The following is a 15,008-nucleotide window of genomic DNA, read 5'->3' on the forward strand; positions in this document are numbered from 1 at the left end:
ACTAATTTTGCAACAAAAAACTCAGCCACCTGGGTAGAAAGCTTTCTGAAAAAAGAATGATAATTTATAAGAGTGCCAACTGGGGGAAAGCACTTAATACTATGCTGTCCAGCCAAAGGAAATGAGATCTATTCCAATTACTTCAGTACTCTGACATGAAGTTTTTTGTGTTATTTTGTTCTTTATTCATCATGAAGAAGACCAATCAGGAGGCAGGTGGAAGCATCTGTGTAAAAGTCACACCTGAATTCACACTCTTTTTTTTTTTTTCAGATGACTGAACCCTTTCCAGACTACATAGGTCTCCCTTCTTGTTGTTTCAAGTACAAACAAACATGATGTCTCTGATTGAAAAAAAAAGACACTTGCTCATATTACCCTACTCACTGCTTGATTTGGGGGCATGCACTCAATGGGGACTACTGAGGGTCATGCAGCCAAGACTGTGGAAGAGCAGAGACTGCTGTCACCTGGGGTGAAGTCCCATGGCGGTGGAAGCACCCACCTGGGGAGCATTGTGGGGCAGGGACTGTCTCGTGGGGCATGTAGATGAAGGCTGAAATGCTGAGCCGGTGACATGCTTGATGGGGGTCAGACTGGGCCCTCTTGGCATCATTCAGCAGAGCTGACCACTTCATCCTTCTTGAAGCACTCTTCATTTCTACTTATGTCTCCTGTTTCTCTGACTTTTCCTTCACAGTCCTTTTGGCAGATTCTTCTTTCCTTTTTTCTTAAATTTGGTGTTTCTTAAATATTGGTATTTCTTCGACCTCTCTCCTAGCTGTCTTTTCTTTTTATCCGACACACTCACACTTACCAGGGTGATCTAATCTATTCCCCAGCTTCAGTTATTCTCTGTATGCTGTCTTCTCATCTTTTCCTCCATCTGAGAAGTGGGAACTGACATGGCAGCAGTGATCCCACTGGAGAAAAGGAATCGGCTCCATCTGCCATCTGAACTCCAAGCCTTCATATCCAGCTCCTATTCTTTCTCTTACCTAGATATACACAGACCCCTTAAAGCTCAGGTGTTACTTTTCTCCCAACACCTTGTCCTCCAGCATTCTCTTAAATAATGACTGACTGGTACCATCTACTCAGTAGTTATGTCAGAAACCTGAGAATCACCCTTGGTTCCTCCCTTTAGCCATAACAAATTAATTGCCAAATCCTATTGATCCTTTGTCCCAGAGGTTTCTCAGAGTCTTTGCCTTCTTTCCAAACCCACTACCACTGCCCTAGTTCAGGTCACCATATTCTTCTTGGATTCCTATGAAAGTGTTCTTTCTCACTGGTCTCTCTGACTGTCTTGCTTCTTCTGTTCCTTTCTCCTGATTGTAGCAGATTACATCACACCCGCTTAGCAGCCTTCAAGGCTTCCCCTTGCCCTCCAGGCAAAGTCACACTGTTTATTGGAGCTTTCAAGGCTCTTGTTTATTACTCTAGCCTCATCTCTTGATGCTGTCTATGTATTCAGTCCCCACCCCAGCCAGATGCTCTAACTGGCCAATTCCTAAGGATCCCTCCTAACGTCTTTCTCCAGGTGGCTTCCTGTGTGTTCTTGGAGCACATGTGCTTATTGATACGTGAAAGTGTGCTGTAGCTGCCTCAGCTTGTCTGTCTCTTTCCCTAGATTGTGGGCACCAGTACAACCCTAGGACAATGCTTGACATGTAGTAGTTGTTCAATAAATGTGGGTTGAATAAATGACAACTAAGTTATGGAGTGGGCCTGTGGAATACCCTGCTCAGGAAGAATGGCAGAGGGTCATAGTGGGTAGGTTCAGGGAGAATGGAATGGAAGAGGAAACCTCGGGCCCTCCTGCACCAGCCTGAGTGTGAGGGGTTAGAGGACCGTTCTGCTAGTGCCAAGAAGCTCCTGGGTTGCCCCTGCCAGCACTGGGTGTTGGGCCCTCCACGGTGGGTACTGGGTGAGATGGCGTAGGGGGGCCTGGGCGAGGGAGGAGGAGTTTGGTCCTAGGCGCAGTGTGAAGGGCTTTCTCTGAGGCATTTGTGCCCCCAGGACTGAGGGCTGGGACTGCTCTGGAAAAGTTACATCAGGTAATAAAGATAGCCAGCACTTATTGAGCACTTACTACATCCCAGGAGTCCTGCTGTGCTATTTATACATTAATCTCATTTAACCCTTACTACAATCCAATGAAAAACATTATTTTTGTAACTTTTTTTTTTTAACAAATGAGGAAACTGGGGCCCAGAGAGATAAGTAATTTGTCGAGGGCACACAACCAATTTGTGGCAGGGATTTGAATTCTAGAAGCCATGCGTTTGACCGCTCTGCCATCTGACGGTCTGCTTCTATCTTCCTTCACGGCCCATGGCTTTGTGGTTGGTGGGAACGCCCTTCCTCCTCTCCTTTGTTCGCAACTGAATGGCAGAGCCTCGGGATGTTCTCTGACACCCTCGGCTTCTGGTACCTGGTCTGGTGTTGGCGGAGGTCTGGACTCTTATGATCATTTTGCTATGGGGACGTGGTTGGCCAGGAGGTGTGGTGGGGGATGACTTGGGGCTGTCTGAGAGCCTCTTTGCTGAGCTACAGATGAATGAATCCTCAGATCTGTTTTAAGGAAACCACTGCCAATATCACTTTGGACACCTCTATCCTGTAGTATGTTTGGAAGCACGTGGGGCATCTCGTCGTGTCTTTAAGCTCATGAAAACGTGTCTCTTGTCCATGGGTTTGCCAGTTGGTCTCAGCACTGAGCTGTATCACCTTTGATTAGCAGCCTGCTGGGGGAAGGGGCTTGAGTAAGAACTCCCTGGCAGTCCTGACTTGTCTCATTTCCTGATACTTTTATCTGTCACTGCAAGCGCTTGGGCTCCCCTCCTGAACTAATTAAGTTTGCATGTGTTTAGACACATTGCCAAATAGGGCTTAGCAAAGCAGAACTGAGCTACATCTCTTTCTGAGTAGGGAAGGAAGGGTACATGAATGCTCCACCACGAGGACCGGGAGAAGTGTGGGTGACATGGAGCCGGTGTGTACAGATGATAAGCATTCTGCCCTGGCCTCCTTGGGACACAGCAGGCCTTCAAAGCAACCTTCTGACTAGCTGGCAGCAGCAGGTGAGGGCCCACCCTCCAGCTCTCTTAGTGAATTGGCGTTCTAAGAGGGCTGAGGATGGAAAGAGGGCAGGCTCTGAGTAGGATTCTTCTCCCAAGCACAAGCAAAACTGAACATCAAGTTTAGTGGGATTTGCAGGGGGAGTTTGTAGGCCTGTGTGCCGTTTGCTGCCGGCCTGAACCTACCCAGCTCCATGGCCTAAAATCACTTGTGTGGCTAGCGGAGTGCAGGGTGGCCTTCTTTCCAGGTCTGTGAGAAGTACATTGGAAACGTGGACCACTGAAGGCCGCACTTTCCTTTTTGCCTTGAAGACCCCAGACCACCCTGCACAGTCTGATGATCCCTGTGAAGTGTCGCCAGGGAGAGGGAAGGAGAGTCATATTGCACAGGATCTCCCTACCCTGGATGTAGGGTTCAGCCTAATGGGTCACCACGGTGAGGTGATGGCTGCCAGCATGTTTCCGTGTCAGACTGATGCCTGCCTTTTACCTAGCGCTGGGTAGCCTGAGGTCTGAGATGTCCCGTGGCATCCTGCCCACACAGCAGCAGACACGGGGCCTTACCATGTTGTGGAGTCCTCCTCTGAGGTAGGGAGTGAGGGTATTTCCTACAGAAAGCAGGAGAAACAGCCGACTGCCATGGTCAGGGCCTCGGTCCCATAGCTGTGAGGCCAATGGGTCAGCTTCCTGGCCATGAAGAGGTTCTCAGTGGACGAGATCAGCTCAGAGTCAGGGTAGGCTCCCAGTGCACACAAAGTGTGTGCGGACGGGGTGGGGAGAGGGTTCTGGAGGTTGTATAGGAATTCTGGGCCTTTGAGCTGCAGCCTAAGCCCAGAGAGAACGAGAACCAGACCTTCTGCCCTCCCTTCGGCTTCCCTAGAGCCCTCTCGTCAGCAGAGGTACATGGGGTTAGCCCCAAGAAGGCAGCTTGCGTTGATGGGGTCATGTTTCAGCTGCAGCTAATCCAAGTCACTCGATATAAATCTCTCCCTGCTGCCTCTCCCCTCCCTCCCATCCCCAACCCACAGACAGGGAAATGAGTCCTGGCCCTCGCCCTGAATACATCATGGCAGGCCTGCCTCTAATGAGAGAGGGCCATTCATTGTGGGGTGAAGCTCCCTGCAGAGCCTGGGATGCCATTAATTAAAGGAGAGCCACCTGAAGCCAGTGGTGCGGCGCAGCCTGCCACGCTCAGATGGAGCGGTGGTGGGGTAGCCTCGTTAGCCTGACAGCTCCTTGGGCCCCGAGTTCCTGGGCGCGGAGGAGCGAGGGGTGCCCCGCCTCCACCTGAGGGCTCACGGCCTCTGGGGCCAGCCTCCTCGCAGATGCAGGAGGGCCCCTTCCTGCACCTGTCCTGGGGCCTGGACCTGGCAGGAAAGGGGCGCCTGATGGCAGGCTTGGCTGGGGATTATCCATTTCCTTTGGGCAGGCCTCAGGGCAGGAGCAGGCTTCTTTGGAGCCCGAGCAGGCTCCTGGCTCCCGGCTCCCGGTCTGCGCTCCCTTCCCGCCCTTCTGCATGTGGTCCTGGAGCTGCAGGTCAGTGGGTGGCACAGCCTGAGGCCTTCCTTCAAAGCCTGAGTCCACGGAAGCTGGTGTGCCCTGGAAGGACCTTGGGCCTGCAGGGGCACTCGGGGAGAGAGAAGTCCTGTCGTCGGGTCTGCGAGCACGGCCCGTCACAGGCAGACAGAGCCTCTGGTGTTCCACTTTCTGGGCATTTCTAGGCTGAAGGGTGGGGCCCCAGTGGCAGCCTCATCTCCTCACCCCCTGGAAGGTGTCAGAGGGTCTAAAGCGCTTTAGTGATTATAGGAATCCCTGGAATGGAAGTTTTGCTCAGTTAAAACCCTGATAAAAGATGGAGATGTTTATGTAGTGACTGACCAGGCGTTGAGATGTTTATGGTGGTGGCAGCCTCCTGCTTTGGCCTGCTGCGGAGCTGCTGACTAGATGGCTCTTTACTGCTTAATTGGTCCTGAGGTGAGTGTTGCCGCCTGGTTTCTGGTCCCCGGTCTGACAGGTGGAGTGCCCCTTGACCATCCATGAGGCTCTTACTGCCTCTTCCTTGCTGGCAGGAGGGGCTGTAGGCACTCGGACCTTGACCATCGCCCAGAGTCGGGGTAGCTCAGCCAGTCTCCGACTGGCTTGTCAGGAAGACAGATTGGTTTTATGTTTGTGGCTCTTCTGGGCAGTGTCTGGAAGTCTGGTTCTACGCTGCATGGGAGAATCTGACAGGCTGCTTCAGAGAGCCTCAGAACCAGCAGGGCACGGCTTGACCAGGGGCACCAGCTCTGCTTCCCTGGAGCTCATGTGGTCTGGAGTAGAGGCCGCATGCGGCCTCCCGCCAGCTCATGATGTCCTCCTCCTAAGACTCGGGCTGCACTGCTTTGTGTTTTGAACATTTTTGGACCTTCCCAGGCCTTGGCCATTTGTTTGGGCTTCTCTTTCCTCTGGAGGGTTTGTGTCCTGAACTCCAGGGAGAAAGAGCCACTGTTGATGCTGGAAAATATTTTCCTTTGGGTGAGATATTTTTGTGTTTTTTTTTTTAACATTCTTTGTGTGACTTTTGAGACCCAGCTTTTTAAAAAAAAATTTATCTTTTTAGAAATGGAGGTATGAAATAGGTACAGTAGGGTGCATACAGTATACAAACGAGAAATGGACAGCTCAATATATTGTTATACAAGTATACACCTGTGTAGTCACCACCCAGATCAAGACGAAGAACCTTTTCCGTCATCCCAGAAAGTTCCCTTGTGCCCTTTCCCAGTCAGTAATGCCCTCCTTCTGCCAGGTAACCACTACTCTGACTTCTGCTACTTTTGGATCATTTGCCTCTTACTGACTTTCGTATAAATGGAATCAAACGAGATGTACTCTTGTGAGTCGGACTTCCTTTGCTCAACATAGCATATGAGAGATTCATCCGTGTTGTTGTATGTATCAGTAGTTCAGCCTTTTTATTGCTGGGTAGGACTCCACTGTATTACTGTACTGCAGTTTATCTGTTCCCTTTCTGTTGGACTACATACCTTCTTTAGTCTTTCAGTTTATGTTTGTCGAATAAGTATGTGAATGTTCAATCTGATACGAGCATCTCCCTAGACCTATCAGCTTGTCCTAATTTCCCTCATCCTTTAAAATCTAATTCCAGTCCTTCAGACATGTGGTCTTCCCTGTCTCTTGTGGAATCTGCACTGGCCTCCCTCTTTTCTAAACCCCTGTGATAGAGAGAGACTGACCCCAGGCCTGTGGAAGTGGCCTTTGAGCCCTAGTGACCCATTTTATTTATTCTTTCAGCAGATGTTTATTGAATGCCCGTTATATGTTTTACACTGTTCCAGGTATTGAGGATTTAGCAGTGAACAAAGAGATAAAACTTCCAAAATATCCTGTCTTCATGGGGTTTACATTTCAGTGCATGCAGCCAGCCCTGCCCTCTGTCTTTTGGACCCTGATACCAGAAGAATCTTAGTCTTGCCTAGGCTCCTCTGTCTCCTGGGATTTTGTAGGAGCTTGGTGGCAGTGGCTCTTGCCACCTTGACAGGGCCTCTCCAGGGCTTTCGTCTCCCTTCTCTGCTGCTGCTGCTTGGCAGTGAAAGGGTTTTTCAAGATTGGTGCTTTCTTCCACTATCCAGGAGTCTGATTCCCTCTGTGAGAGGAGAGAATTAATCTCCAACTTTCCATGCCTGTAAGGTGAGTGACCTCTGTTTTGTCAGCGCTTGCCAATCTGTCCTCTAATTCCCAGCCAGGGTAATGGAGACATTACTTTGTGCTAAAGCAAACCACCAGCTCTCCTAGTGCGGATTCTGTCCTGATCCAGGCAGCTCAGAGAGGATCTCCTCACAGGTGCTCAGGCACCTGGGGGCTACAGAGGTGTTGGTACCTGAGCAGCTTTGGTCTTGAACGGTGATTGGCAGATTCAAGGAGGGAAGATGCCCTGCCATCGTATACTCCCTAACCACCATCCATGCCAGTGGGGCGGCTGCTTCTGAAATAGGTTTCTATCCTCAGGCTCCTAAGAGCACATGAGAGGCTGTGAACACCCCAGTGAGCAGGAAGGGTCAGGAAACAGGGGTCTTGGAAGGTGAAGGCCAGGGAACTTAAGGCTGCAGCTGGCATAGTGGCCCGTGCCTGAATGATCTGTGGGCTCTGGGGGCTTAGTTCTGTCGCCCTTTGGGAAGGGCACCTGTGAGCGGGTGGGGTAAATTCTCAGTGTCCCTGGCTAATGGGTGACACGCCTCAGACTTGATAGTTCTGTAAAACTGTTTCTTCCAAAGCCTGCAAGGATGTTGGTTTGGGGAAGAAAGCCAGCCAGCCCAGAGAATCCCGGGAGCCTGACAGGCCTTTTTCTCTGCGATTCTTTCTTGCAGGCAGCCCGAGGCAGCCTGTCTCTTTGTTAACAGAGTGACAGCAATGTGACACCATGGAAATAATTACTAACAAATCACGGTGCTGACTGCAAACAGCTCTCTGTCTTCAGAGGCATGTCAGGGTGCATTAGAGCAGGGCTGGAGGAGCGGCACGAGGGGGCTGAGGAGCAGCCTGTGCTCAGACGCTCTCCTCTTCTTCCCCCACCCTGACCCCTTGCTGCTCTGTCTGACTTTCCTGCTCGTGGCCTTTCCCCACTAGGTCAGCTAAGGGACCTGCTGGGTAAGTGGCATGTGGCTCTTCCCGCTTCCTCTGGGCAGGTAGCTAGGACTCCTGTCTTTGCTAAGGAACACCTGGGTAGTGGTAAGATCCAGGAGTTTTTCCGTTACAGGACCCCCAAAAGGTGGAAGGATGGTCCATTTTTGATTTACTCGCTGCCAGTTGGGACCAGCTTCGCCTGCTGGTGGTTTTGGGGTGATAGAGAGTATTTGTGCCAGCTGGACCCAGAATCTGGGGGAAGCCTTGCGTTTCAGTGTTGGCTCAGCTCCCTTCCCCGACAGCCCTGGATTCTTCCTCGATTGCCAGAGTCAGTTTTGGGTGAGTCGACTCTGTCCATTCCCTCTTGGTTAGCAGAGTGAGTGCTCTGACTGTCAGGGCTGTAAATAAGGTTCTTGGTGTGTGTGTCTGGAGGCAGCCGGGTTGGGTGGGGAAAGGAGTGGAAGGAGGGGCAGCGCTCCGATGGCTCCCTCGCTTGCCCCCCTCCCCTCTCATACAATATTTATCCAGGGATGGGAGTCAGATGCAGCGACCTCAGGGTCACCCAGTTAAATAGCTTCTGAACCTCCCTGCATTCTAATTGCTGCAGTTGTCCTTTGCTCTGGAGGCTTCTCCTCCCCATTGTCTGCTGAGGCACACACTAATGGCTCCCCTCCCTGGCCCTGCTGGGAGGCATCTGTGGGGTGGGGGTGTGTGGAGGGAGGGAGAGGGCTCATTGCTACCTCCCTTTCCCCGGGGATAAGGGAATCTAGGGCCTATTAACAAGCGGCTTTAGCTAGGAGGAGCACAGTCCCCTGCCCCCCTGCTGCCACCTCCCCAAAGCTGGCTGGAGAAGGAGGCCCAGACGGCAGGTCTGGTTGACGGGCCAAGGGGCTTCCCCCATCTCCAGTCGGATAAGCAGAACTGTGGGACTCGTGACTCCTCTGCAAGGGGACAGACCCTTGAGTACTTGGCTGAGGAGCATCATCCTATGTTCCCATGGTCCCACATTCATGGTTTAGAAACGTCTAGTGAGTGGTATTTCCTGTTGGAATATACTGCATTTTGCTCAGAGATTGGCCAGATGCAAAAGTCTTCTTGGTCCCCCGGAGGTTGATTTAGATGATTGATGATGGTAGCAGGTGTGCTGCATTTGGTGATTTAAGAGTGGCACGTGCCACACGTCTTCACTAGGACCTCCCTGTAAATGTCAGTTACCACCCACTTCAGCTCTTCTCTTCCGAGAAATACCATTGGAAACTGCCATCGAAGGCACTAACCACTGTGTATCCTGGAAGAATATTCCAGCAGGAGCTTGAAGTTAGCCCCTGTTGAGAGTTGCTCGGGGCCCAGTAAGTACTGTGCTGGGGACTGTGGGGACTGCCAGGTGATCAGGGCAGAAGGAGCAGCACGTGCAAAACTAATTGCAAGCTAAGTAATAAGTACAGTAGAGCATGAAACACTGCAAAGAAGATACAGAACGAATGCCATGAGAACCCAGAGCAGCATAGTAGAGAGACTGAATGGGTAGTATTTTTAGCAGGAAACTTTAAAAAAATAAAATGTTAAAGAAAGCCCAATATTACAAAACATAAAAGCTGAGCTCTTCTGGTTGAAGCTGGGGCAAGGCCCTGCCCATTCTCCCTCCTCCTCCCCCAGTCCACAAAGTAGCCCGACGTCCCTCCTAGAACCCTAGAGCTCCATGGAGCACAGTTTAAAATGCCCACCAGAAGTGTGACTGTGTAGGCTAGGTGTTACACCTCCTGAAGGGGTCAGGGGAGGAGCTGGGATTAGGGCAGAGGAGATCAGCCAGGGGTCAGGGGAACAGCTGTGTCCTGGAAGCAGAGGTCAGACCGCATCCCAGATCCCGAATGCTTGCAGGATGCTCTCCGCAGAGCCTCCAGAGGGCATTGTAGGCCACACAAAGGCAGCCCAGGCAAAGGGTCAAGATGGCCATAGGCCAGGTGGAGACTCTGGTGGGGAATGAATGAGGTATCTTAGAGACCACTCAAACTGCTACGGAGTGCCTGAGCCAAAAAGAGAATAGCTCACCAGCCAAGACACTGACCAGGGTACCCTGGAAACCTCCTGTCACCTGCTCACCCTCCTCCCCGGACCCTCCTCCCTGCTGCCTGCTGGGGCCTCTGCCATTCCGCCTGGGAAAGAGGGCTGGCCGGTCCTGGTGGCCGCTCCAGCACTTTTCGCAGCCACAACAGGTGGGGCACTGTGCCCTTTCCCTGGAAGAATTGCAGCGGGAGGAACTCCGAAGAGGCACTTGTCTTATTGTTTCACCAGAGGCGGGCTGGCGAGATACACAGTATTTGATTTTGTGGCACGGGGGAGGTGCATGTTAGACTGTTCCCCAGGGTGTTTGTGGCTCTTGTGTGCTTTGTGTGGTTATTTCTGTGGGCTCCGTGTGGGAGAAATGGGAGTAGAGATAGGTGGCAGGTGGGCCACAAAGCGGTGGAGCAGGGAGGTGCTCTGTACATATACGGTGCCTTTTGGAGGCTTCAAGCATCTGCTTGCCGATGGGGATTTGAGGTTGGTTTTCTCTGCGAGTACGGGCAGCTTGGCCTACGGGGAGTCCCTCTGCACCCGCTTGTGTTCTGGTTTCTGTTTGGGAACTCTCCAGAGCAGCATGTCTGGGAACACCTCCAGCTGTGCTGCCAGACCCAGACGCAGGTGACGGCCTTTCGTCTGTACCATAGGGAAACCAAGAGGAAATTAAATGTCATTTGCCCCCTGCACAGCAGGTCGCTGCCAGATCAGACATGCTGATCAGAGCTGTGCGGAGAGCACCCGAGGGAAGGCTTGTGCCTGCAGCCATGCCCTCTGGGCTGTGGAGACTCCCGGGTGACGGCCTGGCTCAGGCCCAGGGCTTTCTCTGCCAGGCTGGGTTCACCCTGGCCTGAGGCCCAGCCCTGTGCTACGTGGCAGCTGTGGCCCATGCCAGGCCGGAGGTGCATGTGTACCAGTGGGAGGGGGTGGAGGGGCAGGGCAGGGCCTGGCAATAGAGGACACACAGGAGCCAGTGAGGTGATCAGCCCCTCCTCAGAGAAGCTGTGTGGTATTGTGGAAAGAACAGGACCTTTAGGATTGAAAGAGACCTGGGTTTGAGTCCTGGCTCCACTACCTACTAGTTGTAGGGCCTTGGGAAAGTCACATTACCACTCTCAGCCTCCATTTCCTCATCTGTGAAATGGAGAGTATAATAAGCTCTGGCTTCTGACATCTGTTGGGGAAGTAGCTTCCTGTTGGGACTGGTGCCTGAGTTTCCTCACCCCACCTCCCCTAGATCTGGAAAGATGGCCTGGAGCCCCTGGTACCTGGGGCCTCAAGTGTAGTGAGCTGGCTGAAGTTGATGGGAAGTGGGGCGGGGAGTGAGTCTGGCTGGGGCGGTACCGCTGGTACTCTCTCCCAGCGCGAGGCCTTTCCTTCTTGTCCTCCTTGTCCTCTCAACCAAGCATCCCAAGGCTCATCTCATTATGAAATGAGCACGGGTGATAGTGGTCACCCTCTTAATTGGGGGGCTCAGCTGGCTCCCTCCAGCCTCATACTTGCACTCCCCTTCCTGTTTGGGAGGACCTCAGGGCTCGTCCCAACCCCTCCCTTGCCTTGAGTCCTAGTGGCGGGGCGTAGTTCTTGGCTCTGCAGTGACATTTATTAACAGGGCTTTGGGAAGAGATGTTTTAATACTGTGAGTGTTCTCCCTAGAAAACTCCCCACCCCCACCTCACCCCCATCTGAGGCATGGCTGCTGGTGGTGAAATTCATTAGTGTTCCCTGACAGGCAGTGGCGACAGAGGCGCTCGCTGTCTGCTTCCCGCTCCCTCGCTCTCGTGCTCCTGCTTCACGCACACTGATATTTAAAGCTGATGGGCTGCTTATAGACTTCTTGTACCATGACAAGTTTGGGGAGGGGGATGGGGGAGGAAGAGACAGACAAGGAGCCAGCTGTCACGCTGGTATTTCAAACAGTACTCTCTCCTGACCCTTTGCAGGCTCCAGCAAGTGTATCATCTTTCTGAAGCCGGTGGTTGGAATTGTAACCTGCAGCCGTCCCAGAGGATAGGGGCAAGTGTGGGGGCAAAATGGGCTGAGAAGTCGGCAGTGCGTTCTCCCAAGGCTGTGGGCAGGAGGAGAGTGCAGGGACAGAGAGAGGGAAGGAGGGGGAGAGAGAGAGAGAGAGAGAGGGAGAGGGGGAGAGAGAGAGAGAGAGAGAGAGAGAGAGAGAGAGGGGGAGTGTGTGTGTGTGTGTGTGTGTGTGAGATAGCAAAGGGAATTGAAGCTCAGTCTCTGTAAGTGCTCCTCAGCATTGCCCTCCCATCCCCAGGAATGAGATGACCCTTTTGCTGTACTCTCTCCTGGAGCGATCATTATAGTTCATGCTGTGGTTATCTTCTAGGTAGTCCTGAAGGCTCCCTGAGTATAGGAATCAGGTTTGATTGGCCTCTACTCCTTGAGGGTCCTGGGTCTCAGTGATACCCGTGGTATCAATTCAGGTAGAAAGTTCTCCCACTTTGTGTCTCAGACTGGGGCCTTGGCTTTTGTTCCCTCCTGTTTGCGTGCTGATTTTTTGGATTTGGAGAGTGAGTACCAAGGTGCTTCTCTATCCACAGCTCCTCCCCTCGCCCCCAAGCTTCTTGGAATTCATTTTGGCAACTGTTGAATGGTTCTGGGACCTCCCTACTCTGTCATCCCCAGGAAACTTCTCTAGAATTCTTTTCCTGACCAAGGCACTGTCTTCTCAATGCAGGTGGCCTGGAAGCATCTGCAAAGGCAGGTTTGGTCTCAGCTGACCTCCTTACAGCCAGAATCCCTTCTATAAGTGCTTATTTATAAAATATGTTTCCCTTGGCCGGCTCGTTTAACCTTCACAGAGCAGGGCATGGAGGTGATGTAACTTGCCCAAGGACACATGTTCACTTGACCAGGTTGTCTTTTAGTGCAGCAGAGCCATGTGCCTGGTGGGGCTTCTACTGTGCTCTCCTTCCCCCCACCCCCATCAGGGGCTGTTCTAGCTCCAGGGTCTGCATGGGGGAAGTGATTTGGGAACAGACCTGACTCCTCCACTCCCTGCTCTTTTAGCCTTGTCAGTGCTGTCAGTGCTCCCATTGGCTTCCTCAATTTCAGCACAGCTGTGTCTGTGTATGTGTGTCTGTGGGACAGAGAGGGGTTACTGGCCATCTCCTGGTGGAGGGTGGAGCCAGAATGCCTTTTCTCTCTGTAGACTGAAGTGTATTCTTGAACTGTCCAGGATCATCTTTGATGTGCTCACCTCCTGTAACACCCATTGCCCTCATCCTTCCCCCACACCCTACACACTATCCTGTAGGCTTCTAGTAGGGGTTGCTGGTGCAGGGCAGTGCCTTTCTCTCCCTTCCTGTCCTTGCCAGCCCTGCCCTGGTGGAAAGCACTGAGTGTTCGGCCCGCCGGGGGCAACCAGGCTGTATCTCCTGCCATGGTGCGTCTTGCAGGTGAGATGGAAACTGACTGGCTTTGATAAGTACGAGACTTGAGCATTAATTTTTTATACATCAGCAGTGGCCAAGTGAGTGAATTCAATTATGAGTCTGCCTCTCTCCACCCTCCTCCCCATAGTGTGGTGGTTCAGAGCAGAGACTAAGGAACCTGTTGAAATGAGAAACCCCTATTTCCTTGTTTGACCCCCTCACTAATTCGGGTTAAATTGCTACGTGATTGCAGTGGTGACACATTGTGCCTGCCTGTGTTTGTATAAGAGGATGCAGTGGAGGTGGAAGGACCAATTTGTGCAGAGATAAAAGGTGTCACAGGCAGATAACTAACGTCCCAGCCCCGTGCCTGCTCTCATTGTAGCTCAGTTGGCTCCGTGTAGAAGCCCAGCCTTCCCCTCTTCCTTCCTTCCCTCCCCTTGCTCATATTTTACCTCGATGCCACAGCGTAATGATGCCCTGCGTAGTGGGGGAGGAGATAGGCACCTCTGGCTGACAGCCCTTCCTGATAACCAAATTCCAGCCCATCCATCACCAGCTACTCTCCTCAACTTGAGGAAAAGTGATCATGAAAGGCGGGCCGTTTATCACCCAGGGTCTGTTTATCTCCTCTGGGTAGGGGAACGGAAATAGGAGAGACAAAGAGCTGCGTCCCCAGCTAAGTGCTGCCTCGGCTGGGGTAGCCTGCCGGAGCTGGATGCAGAATCACGTCATGCTGACTGGGGAGGCTCTGACTAGTAGGACTCCCAGACTGGGACCCAGGGGAAGGGGACCTTTCCTGAGGCTCAGCCCTGGGAGTTGGAGACAAGCCTAGGAGATGTGGTGGTTCTGAGATGCAGGACAGCCAGTGACAGCATTCTTTGGGAAGGTTTGTATCAGAATGAGCAAGTGTGGAGCCCCTCATGGAAACAAGTCCAACCCCCCTCATAGGTGACCCCTCGGCAGGAGCTCCCATCTGCCTGGTCGGCTGGGTCTGCTGCTTCCGTCTTCCCCAGGCTGGGCCTTCCATGCCTCCGTGCTCCAAGGTGACTTTGAAGAAGACAGGGCCTTTCTCCCTGCTCTTTGCCTCTGCACCTCAACACTCCCCATTTTCTGCATATCAGGTGGGACAAAATAGTTTGCCCTTGCAGGTGAGCAGTACGTGCTTTTGAGTACCAGGACTGACAGCCTACATCACTCCAAGATCTGGGTCCCACAGCTTTTCCAGAGAGGCAGAGAGGGATCAAATTTGGCCTCCGATTCAGCTGACTTTCTCCTCTTTAAGGGCTTGAGAGTGACCTGCATCTCCGCAATTTAGAGTTGTCGCTAAGACTTGCAGAGAAAAAAGCACAGAAGGAAGAGTGTCCATGACCTCTGCCAGAACGGGTGCCTGCTCTCCTGCTGGTCCTGGCTCTTGGTGTCTGCCAGTCTGTTTGTCAGACCTCCATGGATGCTGCTGGCCCCATCGACTCAAGCCTAGTAGTTCTAGCAGGGTCCCCCAGCTCTGCTTCACCCAGTCTTCAAAGCTGAGCTCTTGCTAACAGTGGCTTCGTCCCGCCCATACCCATTAGCAAGGGTGACGTTCCCTTAATGAGCTAGTCCCCTGCCTTGGCTGGTGCTGAGCTGGTCACACCTGTTTGCCATCAGGGCTGTCTGGACCTAGCCCAAGTGCTGGGCTGCAGGTGGTAGGGCTGGATGAGGGGCTCCTTTTGCTCTGTGCTGTATGGGCGGGGGCCTGTTTCTTACACCCCTATTCCTCCCATACTGTTCTCTTCTTTCTAAGTAGGAGAGGGCTTTCTTTGCTTTCTTTTTGTTATTTAGCAGGAGTAATATCTTTTCTAACGCCCCTCTG

At 52.4% G+C, this 15,008-nt stretch overlaps 1 protein-coding gene across 16 annotated transcripts in view; it reads left to right on the forward strand.

Annotated features, from left to right (window-relative positions):
• ERI3 (ERI1 exoribonuclease family member 3) overlaps positions 1 to 15,008 on the forward strand; it is a 128,173-nt gene that overhangs the window by 47,277 nt on the left and 65,888 nt on the right. Inside the window, exon 8 of one of the 16 annotated variants that reach the window (XM_082365506.1) lies at positions 274 to 1,721. The exons of the other annotated variants lie outside the window; for them this stretch is intronic. Coding sequence (XP_082221632.1) covers positions 274 to 277 — 4 coding nt within the window. The 3' untranslated portion in view covers positions 278 to 1,721. Of the gene's footprint in view, positions 1 to 273; positions 1,722 to 15,008 lie in introns of those variants that run through there. 16 annotated transcript variants of the gene reach the window in all.

Source organism: Balaenoptera borealis, assembly GCF_965194805.1.
Source record: "Balaenoptera borealis genome assembly, chromosome: 1".
Lineage (NCBI taxonomy): Eukaryota > Metazoa > Chordata > Mammalia > Artiodactyla > Balaenopteridae > Balaenoptera > Balaenoptera borealis.